The 15569-nt window shown below is 56.4% G+C and overlaps 1 protein-coding gene across 1 annotated transcript in view; it reads right to left on the bottom strand.

Moving 5' to 3' along the window:
- Nucleotides 1–15569, bottom strand: part of LOC118392567 (protein O-mannosyl-transferase TMTC1-like) — a 105047-nt gene that overhangs the window by 3599 nt on the left and 85879 nt on the right. The window contains exon 17 of the mRNA XM_052460222.1: nt 14921–15043. Coding sequence (XP_052316182.1) covers nt 14921–15043 — 123 coding nt within the window. The remainder of the gene's footprint in view (nt 1–14920; nt 15044–15569) is intronic.

Below are 15569 nucleotides of genomic sequence, written 5' to 3'. Positions count from 1 at the left end.
TGCTTGCTGTTTGGGGTTTTAGGCTGTGTTTCTGTACAGCACTTTGAGATATCAGCCGATGTAAGAAGGGCTATATAAATACATTTGATTTGGAATGCTGTTTGATGTGATTTTATTTGCAAACTTTGTATCTCTTCTCTCTCAAGTGTGTCCGCTTGAACAGGAGAAATAAAGCACCCGGCACTTAGAAGATCCACATGTGCCTTTGAAACCCCTGCAGATAATATACTTCATGTAGGAGATGCAAATCGTGTTGTTTTTAGGGAATATAACTAAAAATATATTATTTTCTTTATTCCTAGTAGCTTTCGGGGAGATTGGGATATATGAGCCAATTAGCGGTTTTGTTCTGTAATAAGTAAAGTTTGAGGTTATAGGAGGTTCTAAAGTTATTCACAGAGGTGAAAGAAGAGAAGAGAAAAGAAAAGAGAAGGGAAAGGTGGATAATGAGGGGGAGAGAGAGGGGTTATGCCGGTGAGGAGGGGGGAGAGAGAGGGGTTATGCCGGTGAGGAGGGGGAGAGAGAGGGGTTATGCCGGTGAGGAGGGAGAGAGAGGGGTTAGGAGGAGGAGGAGAGAGAGAGGGGTTATGCCGGTGAGGAGGGGGAGGGTGAGGGGTGACAGGGGTATGACGGTGAGGGAGGGAGGGGAGAGAGAGGGGTTATGCCGGTGAGGAGGAGAGAGAGGGGTTATGCCGGTGAGGAGGGGGAGAGAGAGGGGTTATGCCGGTGAGGAGGGGGAGAGAGAGGGGTTATGCCGGTGAGGAGGGGGAGAGAGAGGGGTTATGCCGGTGAGGAGGGGGAGAGAGAGGGGTTATGCCGGTGAGGAGGGGGAGAGAGAGGGGTTATGCCGGTGAGGAGGGGGAGAGAGGGGTTATGCCGGTGAGGAGGGGGAGAGAGAGGGGTTATGCCGGTGAGGAGGGGGAGAGGGGTTATGCCGGTGAGGAGGGGGAGGGGATGCCGGTGAGGAGGGGAGAGAGGGTTATGCCGGTGAGGAGGGGGAGAGAGAGGGGTTATGCCGGTGAGGAGGGGGAGAGAGAGGGGTTATGCCGGTGAGGAGGGGAGAGAGAGGGGTTATGCCGGTGAGGAGGGGGGAGAGAGGGGTTATGCCGGTGAGGAGGGGGAGGGGTTATGCCGGTGAGGAGGGGAGAGGGGTTATGCCGGTGAGGAGGGGAGAGAGAGGGTTATGCCGGTGAGGAGGGAGAGAGAGGGTTATGCCGGTGAGGAGGGGGGAGAGGGGTTATGCCGGTGAGGAGGGGGAGAGGGGTTATGCGGTGAGGAGGGGGAGAGAGAGGGGTTATGCCGGTGAGGAGGGGGAGAGAGAGGGGTTATGCCGGTGAGGAGGGGGAGAGAGAGGGGTTATGCCGGTGAGGAGGGGGAGAGAGAGGGGTTATGCCGGTGAGGAGGGGGAGAGAGAGGGGTTATGCCGGTGAGGAGGGGGAGAGAGAGGGGTTATGCCGGTGAGGAGGGGGAGAGAGAGGGGTTATGCCGGTGAGGAGGGGGAGAGAGAGGGGTTATGCCGGTGAGGAGGGGGAGAGAGAGGGGTTATGCCGGTGAGGGGGAGAGAGAGGGGTTATGCCGGTGAGGAGGGGGAGAGAGAGGGTTATGCCGGTGAGGAGGGGGGAGAGAGAGGGGTTATGCCGGTGAGGAGGGGGAGAGAGAGGGGTTATGCCGGTGAGGAGGGGGAGAGAGAGGGTTATGCCGGTGAGGAGGGGGGAGAGAGGGGTTATGCCGGTGAGGAGGAGAGAGAGAGGGTTATGCCGGTGAGGAGGGGGGAGAGGTGAGGGAGGGAGATGCCGGTGAGGAGGGGGTTATGCCGGTGTGAGGGGAGAGAGAGGGGTTAGAGAGGGGGAGAGGGGGTTATGCCGGTGAGGAGGGGGAGAGAGAGGGGTTATGCCGGTGAGGAGGGGGGAGAGAGGGGTTATGCCGGTGAGGAGAGGGGAGAGAGGGGGAGAGGGGTTATGCCGGTGAGGGGTTATGCCGGGAGGAGAGAGGGGTTATGCCGGTGAGGAGGGGGAGAGAGAGGGGTTATGCCGGTGAGGAGGGGGAGAGAGAGGGGTTATGCCGGTGAGGAGGGGGAGAGAGAGGGGTTATGCCGGTGAGGAGGGGGAGAGAGAGGGGGCCGGTGAGGAGGGGGAGAGAGGGGTTATGCCGGTGAGGAGGGGGAGAGAGAGGGGTTATGCCGGTGAGGAGGGCCTGCCGGTGAGGAGAGAGAGGGGTTATGCCGGTGAGGAGGGGGAGAGAGGGGTTATGCCGGTGAGGAGGGGGAGAGAGAGGGGTTATGCCGGTGAGGAGGGGGAGGGAGAGAGGGGTTATGCCGGTGAGGAGGGGAGAGAGAGGGGTTATGCCGGTGAGGAGGGGGAGAGAGAGGGGTTATGCCGGTGAGGAGGGGGAGAGAGGGGTTATGCCGGTGAGAGGGAGGGGTTATGCCGGTGAGGAGGAGAGAGAGGGTTATGCCGGTGAGGAGAGTATGACGGTGAGAGGAGAGAGGGGTTATGCCGGTGAGGAGGGGAGAGAGAGGGGTTATGCCGGTGAGGAGGGGAGAGAGAGGGGTTATGCCGGTGAGGGGGGGAGTGAGAGGGTTATGCCGGTGAGGAGGGGGAGAGAGAGGGGTTATGCCGGTGAGGAGGGGGAGAGAGAGGGGTTATGCCGGTGAGGAGGAGGGGGAGGGAGCAGAGAGGGGTTATGCCGGTGAGGAGGGGGAGACAGTGAGAGGGGTTGAGGAGGACAGATATGAGGAGGACAGTATGCCGGTGAGGAGGGGGGTTAGAGAGAGGAGGAGTTATGCCGGTGAGGAGGGGAGAGAGGGGTTATACGGTGAGGAGGGGGGAGAGAGAGAGGGTTATGCCGGTGAGGGGGGGGAGAGAGGGGTTATGCCGGTGAGGAGGGGGAGAGAGAGGGGTTATGCCGGTGAGGAGGGGAGAGAGAGGGGTTATGCCGGTGAGGAGGGGGAGAGAGAGGGGTTATACCGGTGAGGAGGGGGAGGAGGATGCCGGGGAGGAGGGGAGAGAGAGGGGTTATGCCAGTGAGGAGGAGAGAGAGGGGTTATGCCGGTGAGGAGGGGAGAGAGAGGGGTTATGCCGGTGAGGAGGGGGAGAGAGAGGGGTTATGCCGGAGGAGGAGAGAGAGGGGGAGGAGAGAGAGGGGTTATGCCGGTGAGGAGGGGGGAGGGGGATGCCGGTGAGAGGGGGAGAGAGGGGTTATGCCGGTGAGGAGGGGGAGAGAGAGGGGTTATGCCGGTGAGGAGGGGGAGAGAGAGGGGTTATGCCGGTGAGGGGGGGGTGAGAGAGAGAGGGGTTATGCCGGTGAGGAGAGGGAGAGAGAGGGGTGATGAGGAGAGAGGAGGGGAGAGAGAGGGTTGAGGAGGTGACGGTATGACGGTGAGAGGGGTAATGGGAGGAGGAGAGAGAGGGTTATGCCGGTGAGGAGGGGGACAGTATGACGGTGAGGAGGGAGAGAGGAGGGGTTATGCCGGTGAGGAGGGGGAGAGAGAGGGGTTATGCCGGTGAGGAGGGGGAGAGAGAGGGGGGTGAGGAGGGGGAGAGAGGGGGTTATGACGGTGAGGAGGGAGAGACGGTGAGGAGGGGGAGGGAGAGAGAGAGGGGTTATGCCGGTGAGGAGGGGGAGGATGGTGAGAGGGGTTATGCCGGGACGGAGGGAGTATGACGGTGAGGAGGGAGAGAGAGAGGGGTTATGCCGGTGAGGGAGAGGAGGGGAGAGAGAGGGGTTATGCCGGTGAGGAGGGGAGAGGGTTATGGGTGAGGAGAGAGAGGGGGTTATGCCGGTGAGGAGGAGAGAGGGGGCCGGTGAGGGGGAGAGAGGGGTTATGCCGGTGAGAGGGGGAGAGAGAGGGTTATGCCGGTGAGGAGGGGGAGAGAGAGGGGTTATGCCGGTGAGGAGGGGGAGAGAGAGGGGTTATGCCGGTGAGGAGGGGGAGAGAGAGGGGTGACAGTATGCCGGTGAGGAGGGAGGAGAGAGGGGGTGAGGGAGGGGGGTGAGGAGGTGACGGTATGACGGTGAGAGAGGAGAGAGGGTAATGACGGTGAGAGGGAGAGAGAGGGGTTATGCCGGTGAGGAGGGGGAGACGGTGAGGGGTTATGACGGTGTGAGAGGGAGAGAGGGGTTATGCCGGTGAGGAGGGGGAGAGACGGTGAGGAGGTGACAGTATGACGGTGAGGAGGGAGAGAGACGGTGAGGAGGTGACAGTATGACGGTGAGGAGGGGGAGAGACGGTGAGGAGGTGACAGTATGACGGTGAGGAGGAGAGAGAGGGAGGAGGTGACAGTATGACGGTGAGGAGGGGGAGAGAGAGGGGTTATGCCGGTGAGGAGGGGGAGAGATGGTGAGGAGGTGACAGTATGACGGTGAGGAGGTGACGGTATGACGGTGAGGAGGGGGAGAGAGGGTGAGGAGCTGACAGTATGACGGTGAGGAGGGAGAGAGAGAGGGTTATGCCGGTGAGGAGGAGAGACGGTGAGGAGGTGGTGAGGAGGGGAGAGAGGGGTAATAGACGGTGAGAGAGAGGGTTATGCCGGTGAGGAGGGAGAGAGAGGGGTTATGCCGGTGAGGAGGGAGGGGGGTTAGACGGTGAGAGGAGAGAGAGGGTTATGCCGGTGAGGAGGGGGAGGGTTATGCCCGGTGAGAGGAGAGAGGGGTTATGCAGAGAGAGGGGTTATGCGGTGAGGAGGGGGAGAGAGAGGGGTTATGCCGGTGAGGAGGAGGAGACGGTGAGGGGTTATGCCCCAGGGGTTATGCCGGTGAGGAGGGGAGAGAGAGGGGTGAGGAGGGGGAGAGAGAGGGGTTATGGGTGAGGAGGAGAGGAGGGTGAGGAGGAGAGGGGACGGTGAGGAGAGAGAGGGGTTATGACGGTGAGGAGAGAGAGAGGGGGGAGAGAGAGTGAGAGGGGTGACAGTATGACGGGTGAGGAGGGAGAGAGAGAGGGTTATGCCGGTGAGGGGGAGAGGGTGAGGAGGTGACGGTATGGTGAGGAGGGGGAGAGAGGGGTAATGACGGTGAGGAGGGGAGAGGAGAGGGGGGAGGAGGGGGGGAGAGACGGTGAGGAGGTGACAGTATGACAGTGAGGAGGGGTGAGGGGAGGGACGGTGAGGAGGATGACGGTGAGGGAAGACGGTGAGGAGGTGACAGTATGACGGTGAGGGGGAGAGGAGAGGTGGGTGAGGAGGAGAGGGGAGGAGGTGACAGTATGACGGTGAGGAGGGAGAGAGAGAGGGGTTATGCCGGTGAGGAGGGGGAGAGAGAGGAGGGTGAGAGACGGTGAGGAGGTTATGACGGTGAGGAGGAGGGAGGTGGAGGAGCTGGAGAGGAGAGGGGAGTTATGACGGTGAGGAGGGGGAGGTGAGGGGTATATGCGGTGAGGAGGGGGAGAGAGGGGTAATGACGGTGAGGAGGGGGGACGGTGTCAGAGAGGGGGAGAGAGGGGTTAGCGGTGAGATGAGGGGTTATGCCGGTGAGGAGGGGGAGAGAGAGGGGTTATGCCGGGGTGAGGAGGGGGAGAGAGGAGGGGTTATGCCGGAGGAGGGGGGGAGAGGGGGGTTATGCCGGTGAGGAGGGGGAGAGAGGGGCCGGTGAGGAGGAGAGAGAGGGGTTATGCCGGTGAGGGGGAGAGAGAGGGGACGGTGAGGAGGAGAGAGAGGGGTTATGCCGGTGAGGAGGGAGAGAGGGGATGCCGGTGAGGAGGGGGAGAGAGGGGTTATGCCGGTGAGGAGGGAGAGAGAGAGAGGGGTTATGCCCGGTGAGGAGGGGGAGAGGGGTTATGCCGGTGAGAGGGGGGAGAGGGGTTATGCGGTGAGGAGGGGGAGAGAGAGGGGTTATGCCGGTGAGGAGGGGGAGAGAGAGGGGTTATACCGGTGGAGGGGAGAGAGGGGTTATGCCGGTGAGGAGGGGAGGAGGGGTTATGCCGGTGAGGAGAGAGGGTAATGAGGAGGGGGAGAGAGAGGGGTATGACGGTGAGGAGGGGGAGAGAGAGGGGTTATGCCGGGTGAGGAGGGGGGAGAGAGGGGTTATCGGTGAGAGAGGGGGAAAGGGGTTATCCTGCCGGTGAGGAGGGGGAGACACCAAAGAGAGGGGTTATGCATGAGGAGGGGGAGAAGGGGTTGCCGGTGAGGAGGGGGAGAGAGGGTTATCGGTGAGGAGGGGAAATCCGGTGAGGAAAAGAGCCGTGAAAGGGGTTATGCCGGTGAGGAGGGGGAGAGAGAGGGGTTATGCCGGTGAGGAGGGGGAGAGACGGTGAGGAGGTGACAGTATGACAGAGAGAACCACCATGAGGAGGGGGAGAGACGGTGAGGAGGTGACGGTATGACGGTGAGGAGGGGGAGAGAGGGGTAATGACGGTGAGGAGGGAGAGAGAGAGGGGTTATGCCGGTGAGGAGGGGGAGAGACGGTGAGGAGGTGACAGTATGACGGTGAGGAGGGAGAGAGAGAGGGGTTATGCCGGTGAGGAGGGGGAGAGACGGTGAGGAGGTGACAGTATGACGGTGAGGAGGGAGAGAGACGGTGAGGAGGTGACAGTATGACGGTGAGGAGGGGGAGAGACGGTGAGGAGGTCATGACGGGAGGAGGAGGGGAGAGTGAGGGGTGATAGCATGACAGGAGGAGGGAGAGAGGGGTTAACGGTGAGGAGGGGGAGAGATGGTGAGAGGTGACAGTATGACGGTGACCTGGGGATGACAGAGGGGGGAAGACAGGAGCTGACAGCATGAGGGGAGAGAGAGAGACCTGCCGGTGAGGAGGGGGGTGAGGAGGACCCAAAATTGAGAAGGGGGTAAAAGTTATGCCCGGTGAGGAGGGGCCGGTGAGGAGGTGAGGAGCCTGAGGAGGGGGGAGAGGGGTTATGCCGGTGAGGAGGGAGAGAGAGGGGTTATGCAGCCGGAGGCAGATGGTTATCAAGGAGGGGACAGAGAGGGGTTTGCCGGTGAGGAGGAGAGAGAGGGGTTATGCCGGTGACAAAAGAGGGAGGAAGAGAGGGGTTAGCCAAGGGTAACCTGAGGAGGGGCAAACTGAGGAGGCCCAGTATGACCATGAGGGGAGAAGAGGGTTATCCGGTGAGGAGGGGGACAGAGGAGTACACAGATCCACAAAGGATTTGAAGGGGTATGAAGTGAGGAGGAGAGAGGGTTATAACCGGTGAGGAGGGGGAGAGACGGTGAGGAGTGACAGGGGGAGAAAGGGGTTATCACAGTGAGGAGGGGGAGAGACGGTGAGGAGGTGACAAGATTGAGGGGGAGAGAGACGGCAGAGGTGACAGTATGAGGGGGAGAGAGGTGACTAACCAGTTGAGGAGGTGAAAACAACCCGGTGAGGAGGGGGAGAGAGAGGGGTTATGCCTTGAGGAGGGGGGAGATGGTGATGACAGGGGGAGAGATTGACGGTGAGGAGGGGGAGACGGTGAGGAGCTGACAGTATGACGGTGAGGAGGGGAGAGAGAGGGGTTATGCCGGTGAGGAGGGGGAGACGGTTTATGCCGGTGAGGAGGGGGAGAGAATTATGTGCGGTGAGGAGGGGAGAGAGGGTTATGCCCGGTGAGGAGGGGGAGAGGGGGTTATGACGGTGAAAGGGGGAGAGAGAGAGGGTTCCCCGGTGAGGAGGAGGGGGAGAGACAAAGAATTTGCCGGTTGAGGAGGGGAGGAGAGGGGTTTTTCACTTTATGAGGATTCACTTTATCACCGGTTTGAGAGGGGTTATACCGGTCAGGGGTTATGCTTTGAGGAGGGGGGAGAGAGGGGTTAACACGGTGAGGAGGGGAGAGGTTGCCGTGAGAGGGAGAGAGAGGGTTATGCCGGTGAAAGATTTGAATTGAATGCCATGAGGAGGGAGAGAGAGGGTTAACCGGTGAGAGAGGTGGTATGACAGTGAGGGAGAGGGGGGAGAGAGATTCGGTGAGGATTATGACGGTGAGGAGGGAGAGAGAGAGGAGGTGACAGTATTGAGGAGGGGGAGACGGTGAGGAGGTTATGACGGTGAGGAGGGGAGAGAGAGAGGTGAGGGTATGACGGTGAGGAGGGGGAGAGAGGGGGGTGAGGAGGGGGACAGATGGGAGAGAGGTGGGGTATGACAGTGAGGAGGAGGGGGAGACGGTGAGAGCTGACATTTGTATGACGGTGAGGGGAGAGAGAGGGTTATGACAGTGAGGAGGGGAGAGACGGTGAGGGTGACAGTGAGGAGTGAGGAGGGGAGAGAGAGGGGTATGACAGTGAGGGGGGAGAGAGGGAGAGGAGGGGGGAGAGAGGGGTTATGACAGTGAGGAGGGAGAGAGAGGGTTATCACGGTGAGGAGGGGGAGAGAGAGGGGTTAGGTGAGGAGGGGGAGAGAGAGGGTTGACAGTGAGGAGGGGGAGAGAGAGAAGGGTAGGGAGGAGTGAGGAGGGGGAGAGAGGGTTAGGCCGGTCCAGGGGAGAGGGGTTATGGGTGAGGAGGGAGAGGGGTTATGCCGGTGAGGAGGGGGAGAGGGGGTTATGACAGGAGGAGGGAGAGAGAGAGAGAGGGGTATGACAGTGAGGAGAGGGGGGAGAGAGAGGGGTTATGCCAGTGAGAGGAGAGAGAGAGGTTATGACAGTGAGGAGGGGAGAGAGAGAAGGGTATGACAGTGAGGAGAGGAGAGAGAGGGGTTATGAGGAGGGTGAGGAGGGGAGAGGTGACAGTGAGAGATGACAGTGAGGAGGGGGGAGAGGGGAGAGAGACGGTGAGGAGGTGATGACGGTGAGGAGGAGGGGTATGGGAGAGAGAGGGGTTATGCCGGTGAGGAGGGGGAGACGGTGAGGAGGGACAGTATGACGGTGCGGAGGGAGAGAGGGGGTTATGCCGGGAGGAGGGGAGAGAGTGAGGAGGTGACAGCATGATGAGGGGAGAGACGGTGAGGAGGGAGAGAGACGGTGAGGATGGAGTGAGGAGGGGGGAGGAGAGGAGAGGGTATGAGGTGACAGTGAGGAGGGAGGAGGAGGGTATGACAGTGAGGAGGAGAGGTGACAGAGACGGTGAGGAAGGGTATGACAGTGAGGGGGAGAGACGGTGAGGAGCTGGTATGACAGTGAGGAGGGAGAGAGAGAGGGGTTATGACAGTGAGGAGGGGGAGGGGTGAGGAGGTGGTATGACAGTGAGGAGGGAGGAGAGGGGTAATGACGGGAGGAGGAGGGGGAGAGAGGAGGGGTAATGATGGTGAGGAGAGAGAGAGAGGCCGGTGAGGAGGGGGAGAGAGGGAGTAATGAGGAGGAGGAGAGAGAGGGGTTATGACAGTGAGGAGGGAGAGAGAGGGGGTATGACGGTGAGGAGAGAGGAGGGGAGAGAGAGAAGGGGTATGACAGTGAGGAGGTGAGAGGAGAGAGAGAGGGTATGACATGTGAGGAGGGAGAGAGAAGGGGTATGACAGTGAGGAGGGAGAGAATGGGGTGAGGATGAGGAGGAGAGGAGGGAGAGAGAGAGGGGTAATGACAGTAATGATGGTGAGGAGGGAGAGAGGGGGTAATGACAGTGAGGAGGGAGAGAGAGGGGTAATGATGGTGAGGAGGGAGAGAGAGAGGGGTAATGACGGTGAGGAGGAGAGAGAGAGGGTACATTTCCTCAATGAAAACAATGTACTGAGCAAATGTCAAATTGGAGGGTACAACAGACCATGTATTCACCCTGCACACCCTAATTGACAACCAAACAAAGGGCAAAGTCTTCTCATGCTTTGTTTATTTAAAAAAGCCTTCGACTCAATCTGGCATGAGGGTCTGCTATACAAACTGATGGAAAGTGGTGTTGGGGGTAAAACATAGACATTATAAAATCCATGAGCGGGGCAAAAAACACACATTTCTTCACACAGGGTCGGTAGGGTTGACGGTGAGGAATTGGGCGGGCACTAGAAAAGAGACCCGGCCTCCCCCTGCTAGGGGTCTGCTGTTTGCTGATGATCTGGTTCTTCTGTCACCAACCAAGGAGGGCCTACAGCAGCACCTAGATCTTATGACAGATTCTGTCAGACCTGGGCCCTGACAGTAAATCTCAGTAAGACCAAAATAATGGTGTTCCAAAAAGGTCCAGTCACCAGGACCACAAATACAAATTCCATCTAGACACTGTTGCCCTAGAGCACACACAAAACTATACATACCTTGGCCTAAACATCAGCGAGGGGAAGATCTGAGAGACAAGGCAAGAAGGGTATGCCATCAAAAGAAACATAAATTTCAACATACCAATTGATTTGGCTAAAAATACTTGGTCATAGAGCCCATTGCCCTTTATGGTTGTGAGGAGGGTCCGCTCACCAACCAAGACTTCACAAAATGGGACAAACACCAAACTGAGACTCTGCACGCAGAATTCTGCAAAAATATCCTCCGTGTACAACGTAAAACACCAAATAATGCATGCAGAGCAGAATTAGGCCGATACCCACTAATTATCAAAATCCAGAAAAGAGCCGTTAAATTCTACAACCACCTAAAAGGAAGCGATTCACAAACCTTCCATAACAAAGCCATCACCTACAGAGAGATGAACCTGGAGAAGAGTCCCTAAGCAAGCTGGTCCTGGGGCTCTGTTCACAAACACAAACACACCCTACAGAGCCCCAGGACAACAGCACAATTAGACCCAACCAAATCATGAGAAAACAAAAAGATAATTACTTAACACATTGGAAAGAATTAACAAAAAACAGAGCAAACTAGAATGCTATTTGGCCCTACACAGAGAGTACACAGCGGCAGAATACCTGACCACTGTGACTGACCCAAAATTAAGGAAAGCTTTGACTATGTACAGACTCAGTGAGCACAGCCTTGCTATTGAGAAAGCCGCCGTAGGCAGACATGGCTCTCAAGAGAAGACAGGCTATGTGCTCACTGCCCACAAAATGAGGTGGAAACTGAGCTGCACTTCCTAACCTCCTGCCCAATGTATGACCATATTAGAGAGACATATTTCCCCCAGATTACACAGATCCACAAAGAATTCGAAAACAAATCCAATTTTGAAAAACTCCCATATCTTTTGGGTGAAATTCCACAGTGTGCCATCACAGCAGCAAGATTTGTGACCTGTTGCCATGAGAAAAGGGCAACCAGTTGTAAAAACAACCCATATTTATGCTTATTCATTTTATCTTGTGTCATTTAACTATTTGTACATTGTATATATATATATAATATACAATTATATTATACAAGTATATTATAATATGACATTTGTAATGTCTTTACTGTTTTTAAACTTCTGTATGTGTAATGTTTACTGTTAATTTGTTGTTTTTCACTTTATATATTCACTTTGTATGTTGTCTACCTCACTTGCTTTGGCAATGTTAACACATGTTTCCCATGCCAATAAAGCCCTTGAATTGAATTTAATTGAATTGAGAGAGGGGTATGACAGTGAGGAGGGAGAGAGAGAAGGGTATGACAGTGAGGAGGGAGAGAGAGAAGGTTATGACAGTGAGGAGGGAGAGAGAGAAGGGTATGACAGTGAGGAGGGAGAGAGAGAAGGGTATGACAGTGAGGAGGGAGAGAGGGGTATGGCAGTAAGGAGGGAGAGAGAGAGGGGTATGACAGTGAGGAGGGAGAGAGAAGGTATGACAGTGAGGAGGAGAGAGAGAAGGGTATGACAGTGAGGAGGGGGAGAAGGGTATGACAGTGAGGAGGGAGAGAGAGGGTATGACAGTAAGGAGGGAGAGAGAGAGGGTATGACAGTGAGGAGGAGAGAGAAGGGTATGACAGACAAGGAGGGAGAGAGAGGGGTATGACAGTGAGGAGGAGAGAGAGAAGGGTATGACAGTGAGGAGGGAGAGAGAGAAGGTATGACAGTGAGGAGGGAGAGAGAGAGGGTATGACAGTGAGGAGGGAGAGAGAGAGGGGTATGACAGTGAGGAGGGAGAGAGAAGGGTATGACAGTAAGGAGGGAGAGAGAGAGGGGTATGACAGTGAGGAGGGAGAGAGAAGGGTATGACAGTGAGGAGGGAGAGAGAGAAGGGTATGACAGTGAGGAGGGAGAGAGAGAGGGGTATGACAGTGAGGAGGGAGAGAGAAGGGTATGACAGTGAGGAGGGAGAGAGAGAAGGGTAATGACGGTGAGGAGGGAGAGAGAGAGGGGTTATGACGGTGAGGAGGGAGAGAGAGAGGGGTAATGATGGTGAGGAGGGAGAGAGAGGGGTAATGACGGTGAGGAGGGAGAGAGAGAGGGGTAATGACAGTGAGGAGGGAGAGAGAGAAGGGTATGACAGTGAGGAGGGAGAGAGAGAAGGGTATGGCAGTGAGGAGGGAGAGAGAAGGGTATGACAGTGAGGAGGGAGAGAGAGGGGTATGACAGTGAGGAGGGAGAGAGAGGGGTATGACAGTAAGGAGGGAGAGAGAGAGGGGTATGACAGTGAGGAGGGAGAGAGAAGGGTATGACAGTGAGGAGGGAGAGAGAGAAGGGTAATGATGGTGAGGAGGGAGAGAGAGAGGGGTAATGACGGTGAGGAGGGAGAGAGAGAGGGGTAATGACAGTGAGGAGGGAGAGAGAGGGGCAATGACGGTGAGGAGGGAGAGAGAGGGGTATGACAGTGAGGAGGAGAGAGAGAAGGGTATGACAGTGAGGAGGGAGAGAGAGAAGGGTATGACAGTGAGGAGGGAGAGAGATAAGGGTATGACAGTGAGGAGGGAGAGAATGGGGTATGACAGTAAGGAGGGAGAGAGAGAGGGGTATGACAGTAAGGAGGGAGAGAGAGGGGTATGACAGTGAGGAGGGAGAGAGAGGGGAATGACAGTGCGGAGGGAGAGAGAGAAGGGTATGACAGTGAGGAGGGAGAGAGAGAAGGGTATGACAGTGAGGAGGGAGAGAGAGAAGGATGACAGTGAGGAGGGAGAGAGAGGGGTATGACAGTAAGGAGGGAGGAGAGGGGTAATGAGAGAGGGAGAGAGGGTATGACAGTGAGGAGGGAGAGAGAAGGGTATGACAGTGAGGAGGGAGAGAGAAGGGTATGACAGTGAGGAGGGAGAGAGAAGGGTATGACATGAGGAGGAGAGAGAGGGGAGGAGGAGAGAGAGGGGTATGACAGTGAGGAGGGAGAGAGAAGGGTATGACAGTGAGGAGGGAGAGAGAGAAGGGTATGACAGTGAGGAGGAGAGAGAGAATTTATGACATGAGGAGGGAGAGAGAGAAGGGTATGACAGTGAGGAGGGAGAGAGAGAACGGTATGACAGTGAGGAGGGAGAGAGATAAGGGTATGACAGTGAGGAGGGAGAGAGAGGGGTAATGACGGTGAGGAGGGAGAGAGAGGGGTATGACAGTGAGGAGGGAGAGAGAGAGGGGTAATGACGGTGAGGAGGGAGAGAGAGAGGGGTAATGACGGTGAGGAGGGGAGAGAGAGGGGTAATGACGGTGAGGAGGGAGAGAGAGGGGTATGACAGTGAGGAGGGAGAGAGAGAAGGGTATGACAGTGAGGAGGGAGAGAGAGAAGGGTATGACAGTGAGGAGGGAGAGAGATAAGGGTATGACAGTGAGGAGGGAGAGAATGGGGTATGACAGTAAGGAGGGAGAGAGAGAGGGGTATGACAGTAAGGAGGGAGAGAGAGGGGTATGACAGTGAGGAGGGAGAGAGAGGGGAATGACAGTGCGGAGGGAGAGAGAGAAGGGTATGACAGTGAGGAGGGAGAGAGAGAAGGGTATGACAGTGAGGAGGGAGAGAGAGGGGAATGACAGTAAGGAGGGAGAGAGAGGGGTAATGACGGTGAGGAGGGAGAGAGAGGGGTATGACAGTGAGGAGGGAGAGAGAAGGGTATGACAGTGAGGAGGGAGAGAGAAGGGTATGACAGTGAGGAGGGAGAGAGAGAGGGGTATGACAGTGAGGAGGGAGAGAGAAGGGTATGAAAGTGAGGAGGGAGAGAGAGAGAGGTATGACAGTGAGGAGGGAGAGAGAAGGGTATGACAGTGAGGAGGGAGAGAGAGAAGGGTATGACAGTGAGGAGGGAGAGAGAGAAGGGTATGACAGTGCTGGAGGAGAGAGAGAAGGGTATGACAGTGAGGAGGGAGAGAGAGAACGGTATGACAGTGAGGAGGAGAGAGATAAGGAGGTATGACAGTGAGGAGGAGAGAATGGGGTATGACAGGAGGAGGGAGAGAGACAGGGTATGACATAAGGAGGAGAGGAGAGGGTATGACAGTGAGGAGGGAGAGAGAGGGAATGACAGTGCGGAGGGAGAGAGAGAAGGGTATGACAGTGAGGAGGGAGAGAGAGAAGGGTATGACAGTGAGGAGGGGAGAGGGAATGACTCGGAGGGAGAGAGAAGGCATGACAGTGAGGAGGGAGAGAGGAAGGGTATGACAGTGAGGAGGGAGAGAGAGAACGGTATGACAGTGAGGAGGGAGAGAGAGGGGTATGACAGTAAGGAGGGAGAGAGAGGGGTAATGACGGTGAGGAGGGAGAGAGAGGGGTATGACAGTGAGGAGGGAGAGAGAAGGGTATGACAGTGAGGAGGGAGAGAATGGGGTATGACAGTGAGGAGGGAGAGAGAGAAGGGTATGACAGTGAGGAGGGAGAGAGAGAAGGGTATGACAGTGAGGAGGGAGAGAGAGAAGGGTATGACAGTGAGGAGGGAGAGAGAGAACGGTATGACAGTGAGGAGGGAGAGAGAGAGGGGTATGACAGTGAGGAGGGAGAGAGAGAAGGGTAATGACGGTGAGGAGATAGAGAGAGGGGGGTATGACAGTGAGATGGGAGAGAGGGGTGTGATGGTGAGGACGGAGAGAAGATGGTGTAATGTTGAGGAGGGAGAGAGAGGAGAGCGTCCAGCAGGAAACAAAGTTAATGAGGTTGGAGAGGTTGGAACATTTTTGGATGAGGAGAGAGGGAGTCTGAGGGAGAAGAGAGAGCAGATGGAGAAAAGTATGCAGAGTAATGAGGAGTGTGTGTGTGTGTGTGTGTGTGTGTGTGGAGCCTCCTGTACCTCGAAGGCTCTGTCCAGCTGGTTCATCTCTCTGAGCTGGTTGCCCTTGGAGAAGTGTAGCTCTGCCCTGACAGACATGTCTATGGGGTTTTGAAGTAGTGCCTTGTCTAGAGCATCCAGAGCCTGAAGGAAGAGGAGAGAATTAGTACACATATACAGAGGTTAGCACACACACACACACGCACGCACACACGCACACACGCACACACACACACACACACACCCCCCCCCACTGGGATCCTGATGAGACGTGTGTGGAGACAGTTTCAGAGTGTTCTCATGAGTGAAGCTCAACCACGACATTACTTCTGTTTCTCGACTGTATCACCAGTGTACACTAGTGTACACACCCTTCCATGGCTAGGGATAGACTTCCATGGATAGGGATAGACTTCCATGGATAGGGATAGACTTCCATGGATAGGGATAGACTTCCATGGATAGGGATAGACATCCATGGATAGGGATAGACTTCCATGGCTTGGGATAGACTTCCATGGATAGGGATAGACTTCCATGGATAGGGATAGACATCCATGGATAGGGATAGACTTCCATGGATAGGGATAGACTTCCATGGATAGGGATAGACTTCCATGGATGGGGATAGACATGGATATAGACTTCCATGGATTCCATGGATAGGGAT

Source organism: Oncorhynchus keta, chromosome 13 (genome assembly GCF_023373465.1).
Source record: "Oncorhynchus keta strain PuntledgeMale-10-30-2019 chromosome 13, Oket_V2, whole genome shotgun sequence".
Classification (NCBI taxonomy): Eukaryota; Metazoa; Chordata; class Actinopteri; order Salmoniformes; family Salmonidae; genus Oncorhynchus; species Oncorhynchus keta.
Note: the sequence above shows the minus strand (reverse complement) of the source record. Positions and strands in the feature narration are given on the sequence as shown.